General features: G+C 40.9%; 1 protein-coding gene across 3 annotated transcripts in view; it reads right to left on the bottom strand.

Moving 5' to 3' along the window:
* Window positions 1–727: 727 nt before the first annotated feature.
* The window catches only part of DENND5B (DENN domain containing 5B), a 119521-nt gene continuing 108698 nt past the window's right edge, over window positions 728–11550 (bottom strand). For all 3 annotated transcript variants that reach the window (XM_065681873.1, XM_065681859.1, XM_065681867.1), the window contains 6 exons: window positions 9880–9998; window positions 8565–8752; window positions 6838–6920; window positions 6546–6672; window positions 5580–5754; window positions 728–4662 (listed from right to left, as the gene is read on the bottom strand). In XM_065681873.1, the coding sequence (XP_065537945.1) occupies window positions 4479–4662; window positions 5580–5754; window positions 6546–6672; window positions 6838–6920; window positions 8565–8752; window positions 9880–9998 (876 nt within the window). In that variant the 3' untranslated portion in view covers window positions 728–4478. The remainder of the gene's footprint in view (window positions 4663–5579; window positions 5755–6545; window positions 6673–6837; window positions 6921–8564; window positions 8753–9879; window positions 9999–11550) is intronic.

Genomic DNA, 11550 nt, shown 5'->3' with positions numbered 1-11550 from the left:
CCACTTCACACACACTACATACAAGGAACTGTATTTCAACAGTGCTGGTTTCAAAAATTCTCATATTTTCCAGCAGAACTAGAGTTGGGAGGGACAGCATGGGGAGGATTTCTGAAAATCCAGTCCAGCTTAGAAAACCTTTAATTACCAAGCAGGGCATTTCACTACCATTCTTTTGCACCTTTTTGTTGCAGGCACCCATCTCTTCTCTATCAATTTCTCTTCTTACAGGACATGCCAACTGACAGGCTGGTGGGCATGAGTTTCACTCCAGCTTTCCAACCCTGAGTTTAAATATCAGAGGAACTCACATCAAGAGAGGAAAGAGACCCTGAGTTGCAGTTAATCCCACACTTCCCATTTGGCTGCCAATAGGATCCCACCCCCTTCTCTCCACTCTTCCCCATGCAGATACCAAGGGAGAGCAACCCAGGCTGCTTAACAAATGCCACCCTGGAAAGAGCTAAACTTCACTGCAATCCCAATTCTTCCCTTTGATCAGCCACACTTTCCAAGTAAGCCTTGAAAATGGAGGGCTGGTCAGGCTTGGCACAGTCAGGCTTTGTGGCGGGGAGGGCAGAAGGGCAGGTTTTGAGAGTAGACCCTCACACTCCCTTTTCCCCTTCTTTGCTTCAGCAAGTTCCCACTGCCAGGAGCCTCAGTTCAGCTCTTCAGTCTAAGAATCAAATCTCTCAGTTCATCTGCAAGGAGAAAATGACACCAACCATTATTCTCACAGTTTTATTTGTAAAGGACATCATAGCATGAAAAGCTGTATTTCAATGTACTTCAAAACCTGAAAAACTCATGTCAGTTTGCGGTATGTATGTTAAAGTGCTTGATATAACAATACTTTTACTCATGTCGTCTTGAAAATTATCCAGTTCTTATTCAGTTAGTAATAATGTAAAGACAAAATATACTTAATGGAGACATTTAAGGATCATTTTAAGCTATACAGGGCACATTTGTACATTTCAAGTGTAACAAACAATATTTCCCCTTAAGATGCGCACCTTCACTTGACTGAAAGAAGGAATTTTCTCATATATGCCATTGCGCAACCATTCTAAAAAGACGTTTTTGAACAATGATATCTAATTACACAAACCGACTTGGAATAAACATGAGTAGCTTTCTCACTAAACAGTAGAATTTCATTCATTTCAGAGAATAATAAATACACATTTTGTACATAGTGAGGCATTTGATTCTCTGACTCCCTCAAGTTACCAAGCTGGATGTTAGTAAAACAGGACGATGCAAACTCGGACACCTGCAGATGGGTATTGGGTAGGATTTTTTCTTCTTTAAAAAAAAGCAGACACCAGAGAGCTTTGGTCTTTTCTAAGTTTCCCTTTCTCAACCAAAGAAGGTGCTTTAACACTGAAGTAAAAACTGTGTTAGCTTAGAATAATCCTGATGGGTTTCTCACCATCCTAGTGGGGAGAATGATATCTATAAACCTTAGAGAAGAAAACCCATGGTTTCCAAGAAACAAAAGTGGTCTACTAAGGAAAAAAATACAGGGTAGACTAAAAATTCACTACAAAGCATCGTACTTCCAAAGTTGTCAAAGAAGAAGTCTTCTAGGAATCTGAGGCACTCAGCTCTGCCCCTTTCGACATATGTTAGGGTGTTTTATTGCCTACAGGGAAATATTAGACATACATAATTTTTATTGTAAATGATGTGAAACCTGACAAAACCAAACAAGTCAACACTTGCTGAAAAAGCCGACGTGAAGTTGTGTTAAAGTTAAGTGCTAAAGGTTCCTTAATGTAGCTTGAAAGGGGGGAAGGTCCTGTTTTGAATTCGAAAATTTCTCAGGTTTTGACTTGTTTTAACTTAAGAAACACTTCATTTAGTTATTGCCCTTTTCTCTGTGTGTGGTTTATTCATCTATGCTTGACCTTTAGAGGTGCCCGTATTTCTACTTTATCCTTCTTGCATTTAAACTGAATCATGTTGGATGAATGTTGCGACTGCTGAAGTCATAAATAGCCTTTGGAGAAGTATGCAGCAGTGTACTTTTGAGAAGTATCCAGCTAGCAAATGCAGATGATGCTGCAGAGAAATCCAAGGACTAAAGAGGTTGTTATTTCAGTAAAATGAAAGTCACTTAGACTGGTTTGGGCTTGAAAAAAATCATGTATAGCAGTAATTAGACATAAAAGGCCTGAGTTGCAATAGAAATCAAAACATCCTAAGTAGTCATTACCAAATAATGCTGCCATGGTTTCTGGTGCTAAATGTGTAATTTATTGATAGAGTTAAGTATTAGGGACACATTTTCAGTTGCTGCTGAAGGCTTGTCATGTATCTTCTGCTGACTTTAAGCAGAATTGCCTGGCTACACTGAAAAGCCTCACACCTCAAATTTCACATTTCTAGAAACGCAAGAGAGATGTCACACATCTGTGGGCTCTGGCTTCTAACTCATGACACCATTCACAGCCTTTACGTTAGTTACTCACACCCACAGCAGTGACATGGCAGTGCTGCCTAGAGTATTTGGGATGAGTTTAGTCAGTTTAAGGAAGTACAAGCCCAGGTGGAAAGAACGGTTATTAAAAAGTGGAACCCTCGTAAAAGTCAATGACTCCCAAACAGTGTTGTTTTTCTTCTTTCTTAAAAATAAAAAACCCTTCTATAGCATAAAACTCTCCCTGTTAATGAAATAAAGTCACGTGAAGAGTTTTCTGCTGCTGGGAATATGACGTGAAACTTTTACACTAAAGCAAGTGCTGATGTAAGAACTGGACAGCAGAAGGACCACAGGAAAACAGAGAAGCTTGGCAAAAGGCAGGTGAGAAAGCAAACCCTAATTTTCTTCCTCTTTCCTTTTTCTTAGCTCTTATTCCTCTCTCCACCACGTGCAAACCCTATCGAGACCTGCTACTGCCCACCATTCCCCTCCTAATGCCACTTGAGAGCACAGCGCAAGGCAATAACCTCACAGTACCAGTTAGAGCCTTTCCCAATCCACAGCTGACAGTGAGACATCCACAGAAATCCACTGACAGAATGGGAATAAACAAATGAAACAAACACCTATATTTAAACTAACCTCCAAAAACTAAAACCACATGAAGCCAACTATGCCCTCAGATCCTTCCAACTCCTATCCGCAAGACAGAAAACATACTCTGCATTTGCTGCATTGTATCCTCAAGATGATTTTAATGTAATCTCTTGTTAAATTTTTAGCATACAGGATTTCAGTTGATCCCAGTTCCTCTTCAAGAGCTGTATCTATATATACACACTGTATTAGTAACACATCAACTGGAAAGAGTGTAGGAGAAGAGCCACAAAATACAAAAGTAAGATTCTTTCTTAACTTCCTTTTGCTTTCTTCCCCCTCCCTACCTTTTCGAAAAAAAAAGTACCAATCAAAGATCCCTGTACTTCCTAGGAACACTTATTCTGTGGGATAAAGGAAGACTCATAATCTGTCAGCATTTCAAAACCAGCTGGTACAGTTCAGTAGCACAGCAATGTCTGTGTGTGTGACTCTACAGCAATGATTCTTCTCAAGTACAGCAAGAATTTGGTATGAACCAAATTCCTCAACATGGGGAAAAAAAAGTCATCCACAACACAAACTGGCTGAGGGCGAGGGGGAATCATCAGAACATCTAGATAGGCAAGGGATACACCAAGAGAGTCAAGCAAGCCATCATTCCCCATCTCAGGCTGCAGCAGCACCCCTTACACAGGTCTCTCATACTCTCAGGCTCTGAGGCTGACAGCAGTCCTCCTCACCAGTGTTTAAGCATTTCAACACTTGTCTCCCTTTTTGGAGATCAACAGAAGTGACACATAAAAATTAACAGAAAAAAACATGACAACTCACAACTTCCATGCACGGAATGGCTTGAGTCTTTGAACAAACAAAGAACTAAGAGAGCCCATGTACAGTAGGGTAAGACAGCATGTATGCTTACAACATTTCCAAGAGTGAGACAATCACAATGGCTACATAAGGATATTTGCTGTATTAATTTGCAATACCTGAAAAAAGCCCTGCTGAGTTTGCACTGTATTTACACATTGATTGGCTTCTTCCTTGCAAGCAAGTAGCGGCATCCCTTCCCACCTCGGTCCTTCCCTCCCCCCAGTCCTTCCCTGGGTTTAAGCTACTCATAGTCAGAACAAGAACATTCAGTCTAAGAAAAATTTCTTAGAGTAGTATAATTTCTTAAAGAAGATAGCATATTTACACACATCTAACACATGAAAATACTCTATTTTATACTAAATTTCTGTTTCAAATAAACTACAATACTGCATCTTAGCTTTCTGCAGCTTTAGAGGACAGTCCCCATCAGGCACAGACTGGGCTTCCCACTCCCGCTTCAACTGGCAGCTTTGCCTTACAGTGGTGCACTACCATTGTGTTCAAGTCCTGACAGGTCTCCATTTGTGGTTTGCTTTCTTGGGAAAGGAATAATGAAGTTCTCAGCAAAGCCATGCTAAACATCCACTCCTTTAATGAGCGATCCTTCTAGGATGATATTGAAATCTTGCAATGTCTGTAGGACTCGGATAAGGGAGTTGACAGTCATGCGGTCCCGTAGGAGAGCATTCTCCTCATACATCCTTGTAATGGGTGGGCACTCTGCCAGCAATGGGATCCACTGAGAGAGCAAGTGGTCCCTGCAAAGAGGATGAAGAGAATTATTTTAGCACCAAGTAAACAGATCTCAATCATAAATTCTCCAAGAACACAACTCAGAATACGCAGGCGCTTTTTGAGGGTGATGCATGTTGTTTGCACATCAAAGTTTTCTTTGTAATCATAACCCTTGATTTTGTTAATAAAACACAGGTAGCTGAATATACACGTAGGAATACAACTATATTGAATGAATATACATGTATGTTAAATGAGTACTGGATGAATATACATGTAGGAATACATGTACAGCTGAGCATACTGTAGGAACGAAGACAGAAGGTTACCAGCAGAACTGGACAATTGATTTTGGAAGAATTCAGCAACATTTTCAGATCAGGAAGAGAGAAAGTAAAGCTCAGGCAAAACCAATAGATTGTTTTCCAACTGATTTTCCATATACCCAGACAGACAGGACAAAAATGGTACTTATTTCTAGACATACCAACTTCCACCGTCCAAAATATAACCAAGCCCCACCTCCCTCTCCAAGTGAAAGACAGAAAGAAGAAAAAACTAGAACAGTTTTGTCAAAATTGTAACAGACATCCCATTTTCATAGGCAAAGTGATTTAATGAGGCTTCATGCACCAGCTCTTGCAATAGAACTTTGCATTCACATAGCCATCACTTCATCAAAAATACAGTTTCAAGACAGACTTCATACCTATGACTGTCAAGCTAACAGTTATAAAAGAGCTCAAAACATTTTTAGCAGTTTAGACACTGTTTCTTTGATCCAATTTTTCACGTAGTACTAAAGCAGCTTTAATAGGTACTGGGTAATAGGTGGGTATGAGATGTCTTAAAATGGAAAACTAAAGGTAATAACAATGGTGCAAAAATATTCTTCTAGTCTAATGCAAGAGGACACATATATCAAAGAGCAATTAGGTACCTTGTCCCCAGGCAAACCAGAATCTGGAATTTGCCATCCTTTCCAATGTTCCTTGGAGCAGTATTGATGGCATTCACATAATGACAGAAGGTTTTACATGAAGATCTCTGAAGCAAAAGGGCCTCCTCATTATCTCCAATCTGGTCACTGGTTTCAAAATAAGCAACAGCTTTCTCTGTGGTAGAGAGAAAATCAGAACTCAGTGAGATGTAACTTCATTGAGACATAGAATTTCACAAGGGAATCCTTAGAAAAACAACTTGCTGAGAGCTAGTACACAGTTTAGATTCCTCACTATCAAGAACATAGGTAGGTGGTGATCTCCACCTTTGCTACATAGCAGCAGTCAGTGGACTGGTTGATGTCTAATACAGTTAACATCAGGGAGCCACACCAGAGTTCCTGTCAGTGGTTTCATTCTGAATGATACCATCAGCTTTGATTTTTCATCTTTTCTGAGTAAGCGCTTACCCTCAGGCTAAGTATCTTAACTTGTATGTTTTAAGGGAGTAAGTACATCTTAAATTACCACAATGTAGGCATACAGATAAGCATCACAGAAGACCAATGCAGTGATTAGGAGAGTTCTCACAAACAACTACAAATATAAACCTTTCACTCCTTGCCCTTTCCTACGTCTTCCCCCTAATACCAATTGCTACTCTATCCCAATCTCCAGCCTACCTTCTTTCTGGGCAGAAAATTGGCTGTTTGAACATTCAGTTGTGAATAAATGACTAGAATTTGAAGTGCTCTTAAAGTTCTGCCCAGATTCACATTCATCCCTTATACAGAGCTTAGTATTTCTCATATTCTGTCTTGATTCTCATTGACTTCAAGCAACCTGGAACAGGTGCCAGGCAGGAACAAATGGCATCTTAGCTCATGAGAACCCAAGGTCTGTGTGTGAGTGGTCATTTTGCACTTATCCTTCTTCTTCTGCCTCCAAATCACATACCACCTTACCTATGAAATCCCAGATGAAGACATTCTTATGAAAAATGCGAGCAGATTTGAATCCATGGTGAAAGACCTGCTCCAGTGCTGCAACCAGGCCATTCTCTCCACACAGCAGAATGGTAAGGCTCCCTCTCTGTGAGGAAGGGAGAGTCTGTAAGTACAACTTGTCTTGTTTGCATGCCAGAACCTTCCAATTTAAGGGTTAATAGTCTCTACCAGTACTTCAGTTCCATTTCTCATTATAAAAATATTTACATGGATTGCAGGTTCCAGGCAAGTAATGAAAAATAGGAAGTACCTCTTTCTCTGGCTTGTGAAAGTGCTTCACAATATTGTTCACAGCTTCCCCAATTCCCTCTTGGATCTGTCCCGCATTAGGTTCTGTGAAATGATGGAGAGCACACTAGCTGAAGATACCAACTTTAAAACATTCATCAAACTCTCATGATGACATAGCTTGAACTGCAGGAATTATTCTGTGTCTTTAACAGAGTTCAGGCAATCATTTGTCTTGTGTAATCCTGAGCCTTATTACAAGCAACTGATGAGCAACCCTGGAATGGTCAAATAAATTGCCTTACTTAAAAATGCACAACCCAAGGATCTGGCTTGATAAATTTATTTGAGTTAATCACTTCTTTCTCATTACACAGAGTACAGCAACCCTCACATGACAAGATGTGGGCTGAAAGGCTGTAGCCCAGTCATTTGGCTCACTTCTACATGACAGAGGTCAGAAAACCCAGCACTCATTAACTCCTGACTGGAACCCACAATGTTTTATTGAGCCCCAAAAAGTATCTAGACACATCTCTAGTCATTGTACCAGTGTGAGGGGCCACAGGGAGAGAATATTCCTTATTAATAGTTCCAAGAATAAGTTATCTTCTGTGTTAAAATGTATGCCATATTCCTACTCTGAATCTGTTTAGCTGTATGCCTCTACTATTGAATCATGCTATGCTTCCACCTGTAACCATCTCATCTTCCTGTGCAGAAAATTACCTACCTGCAGAAAATTATCTAGTCCCTCATTCATTTATTAAAACAGACTGAACTTTTAAAACTTCATTATAAGCAGATGTTTGCCAGATTTTCATAGTTCTTCTAAGAGTCCTTTCTTATTTTTCAGACATATGTAGGTTGTTATTAGCTTGCCTTACAATTGTTATTCTGGAAGCATGGAGTAATTCAGCATCATTTTAGTACATCAGGATCTCCACATTCTTTGGCAGGTCTAATACAGAGCCTCATCTAGCTCTCAAGACAAATGAATTACTGGGTCTTAGTGTTCTCAGACCTAAGGAAATGCTCTGGTGCCTACTTCTCCAGCTAATATGGACTCGTGAAAAGCTGCAGTGGCCCCATGGTGGTTTTTAGATGCTGCATTGTTCTTGGAGGCTACTCTTTCCTAGCCTGACATTTCAGCAGTCATGTCCTCTAGTTTTACAGGAGCTGGACAGATTTATGAACAGGATCTACACTGTGCTCATCAGTTTGCTTTAGTGGAGAATGCATCACATGGCCCTTACAGTCCCATGCCCTGCGGTAGCCAGCTGCAGTTACTCATAAAAGCTAATTTTAGGAATGCAAAGTTGATGTCCCCCAGGGTCCTCCTAAAGATGTTCTCCTCTAGAAGGCAGTTCACAATATCCATATCAAATTCTGACCTGCCCTTGAGAGAGGACTGTCTTCCCACTGACTGCAAAGTGAGTTGGAAAGCTGAGCAGCATCAGCTACTGCAAACTCTGCTGCCTCCTCCTCCCTCATCTCACATCTCTGTGCTCCAAGGAAAGAGATTATTATCTCTCAGCTGTCAAATGGGGGACATTGAAAGAGGCAGCGTATGCAGCCACAGAACAAGCTGCAGACTAACAAACTGGGGCAGGAAAAACTCACCAGTTTGCAGCTATTCTGCTGCACCAAGCCTCTCTTTAGTAGGAGCAATCCTGTTTACAACAGCTTTATTTCTCAGCCATTGTTGCCCCCTTGTCTAGGGCCTTGGGGAGAAAAGAAAGGACTTACTGGTGTTCCTCCCTGTGAGGGAAGTGATGCTAAGTCGTCGAGCTGTGGTAGGAGATTTCTGCTGTGGTGGGGTACGGCACTGCTTTCCCAGCTCTTCATCAGATGTGGAGGACACCAGCTCTCCAATGAGTATTCGCTCCAGGCTGCCATCATCAACACCTTTCCCCAGCCATCTCCCACAGGGAAACCTGCCACACATCCCCAAGACAAGCACAGGTCAGCCATGCAAGCAGTCTAGCTTCATCTCAAAGCTAGAGGAACAGCTAGCACCCAATGAACACGGCTAACAGGTAGGAAATATTTGTAGCCAGAAACTTTTCACAAACCAGAGCTCAACAGGCAGCATTCCCCGCACAACCAATCATCTTTAGGAAAAGGGAAATATGCAAAGCGTGCATGAAAGCATGGGACAACAAAGTGTTATATGTATATTTTATGGTCCACATCTTGATTTCTGACAGGTTCTTTTTCACTTGCAACCAGAACTGATATTCTGCCTTTAGAAATACTGTCATGATTCACAACTAAATTCCCCCACAGAGTTCCCAGCCAGTTGAAGCTGTGACATCTCCTCATACTCAAATCTCATACAGCTCATTCTACTGCTGTATGTTTTGACCCAATCCACATTCCTAATGAAAGCCATGAATATGTCCATACCTCCAGTCTTTGTACCCAGTTTCCTTGTACTTTCCCCCTGTGCCAACCCTGAGCTCATCTTTCTGAATTATAGTTTTCCAAATCTACAGATAAAAAACCTAAGTCTGCTTAGCCAAATGCTTTGTAACACCAATGGTGAATTAGATCATTTCAATACAAGAGGTATGAACTCAACAGAAGATTAAGAAATCATCAAACCCTTTTATTTTCTTGCAATCTGACTTTCTGTACATTGGTACAGTACTCAGACATTTGAATATTTTTAAAATGAAAAAGAAACAAAAGATTTGCCCTAAACTATAAATCCAGCTCTTGGGGGTTTAAAGAGTTCATCGGTGCACAATTTACCACACTACTTTAAATCAAGAGATTTAATTATTAGATACAAGCATATGAACCACTTCAACAGCATCCATACTGTCTGTCCTGTCTCAGAGAGATGCAAAGAAAATCCTACGTTCATGTCTCAATCAGATTATTTGACTTCAACTAGGGCTTCTGAAATGAGAGAACTGGGGTAGGGGAGACCAGCCCAACCTTACCAGGTACCCAAATCAGCCCACAGTGCTCCGTCAACTGAGGAAAAACCTTCTCGCTTTCTCTAGATTTAACAAGTAAGAATTTCAGACAAAGAAAATTAAAACTTGCTGCTTACTTGTACGTGTGTCCTGTTATTTCATTTCTGACCATGACACAATCAACCAGCCACTTGGCCAGTAGCCCTGAGTTGTCATGACCAATCTGAACGGTCGTCAGCTTCCCTAAGTTCTGGCACTGAAATGAATAACAGTTTTCACTTGATTTAAAAAACAACAGACCACATCCCCACCACCACCACATGCACACATATGGTCTCAAATGTATGTTTTTATTCAGTTTCCTTTGATTTATACAGCAAGTATTTTCAACCAAGCATGCAAAGCATTTTGAAAAGCAGAATAATTAAGACAGGAGAAAAGAAATAACCTAAAATAAAACTATTAAAAGCTTGTGAAGAGATTACATTCTTTGTTTGGTGTGAACACTCACTGACTATTTCTGAGTATTAATGACACATTTCTGAGCTAAGGTGATAAAAAGGCGTGCTTTTGTAAAAGAAATAGATGTTTAGTACAAACAGCTTTTCAAAAGTGCATTTTGAGCATACTGACCTTCACTTGACTCACTCTACACTAGGAAGCAGTCCCTAGATCCTCTATTATTTTCAAAGATCGATTTGCTTATTATTGGGCAAGATAAAAATTACTAGCATAAGACTCTTCTCATAAAGATACAGAACGAGGAAAACAAGGGACTGTGAATTGCAGTGCACGATGTAATTGTAGGTGGGGCTGGCAGTGACATCTGTTAACGTCACCTAAACATTTCCCTTGCAAGACCTCAGTTTTCGTTGCTTCTAATACTGCCAAACAGGGAGGTTGGGCTGACATTTTCCATAGTGGGTGGCTACTCAAGTTGATATTTTAGGAAAACTTCAGCCAAAGGAATAATCCAGAATAGTCTTGGTATGGTCCTTAGCAATGTCTAAATGCCATTTTGCTTGTTACAATCCTGGGGATCTTTTCTATGAAATACTGATATCTGAGAGGCAGGCATTGTATCATGAAAATATCCTCTCCCTGTCAAAATCTACCTATATTTGGCAAGAGGTTTTCTTTTTACTGTTGTTGAAGAACAGTCTGCGTATGCTCAATGCACACAACTTTAATTTTAGTAGATTTTCCTCAAAAAAATCAATCCTTACTGGACATCATACAGCCAGGAGCTGCAGGAGCCTGACAGGGCTTTCCCTGTAACTCCTGGTACCGCTGCTTTGGGTGGCACTAAGCCAACCTGTAATTGACAGGTGGGAAAGCAGAGGGGAACGCTGGATAGTTAAATACAGAGAAAACCACAGCAAGCGTGGAGAAGAGAGCCCATGGCGATGGTGGGTAGGTCTATGGCTTGAGGGGGTAGCACCTGAGGCTGGGAAGTTGAAGGACTAGGGGATTAAATGGGCTGGTTGGAAGGAAAGCAGCAATGCTGGACAAGGAGGAAAAGAAATTTGGGACTCATCAGAGGTAGAAAGGGAACTGGGTGATGCTTAACAGGGAAGACACATTGAAAGAGGGTAAAAGCAGCTTGCAAGGGAAAGGAGGAGTCAGAAATGAATGCTGAAAGTGAAAACTGGGCAAGGAAATGTGGAAGGGAAAGAGATATGGAAATATATTGGCTAAGTGAGAAGAGGAGGGCTGGGCTGGGACAAGGAGAGCAGTGAAGCCAGTAGTTAAAAGTGTATGCTTGACTTTCATCTAGCCGAGGAGGGGCAGGCAGTGCTGTTAGCCTG

This window comes from Lathamus discolor, chromosome 1, assembly GCF_037157495.1.
Source record: "Lathamus discolor isolate bLatDis1 chromosome 1, bLatDis1.hap1, whole genome shotgun sequence".
Classification (NCBI taxonomy): Eukaryota; Metazoa; Chordata; class Aves; order Psittaciformes; family Psittacidae; genus Lathamus; species Lathamus discolor.
The sequence above is the reverse complement of the archived record's forward strand: the minus strand, read 5'-3'. Positions and strand labels throughout refer to the sequence as shown.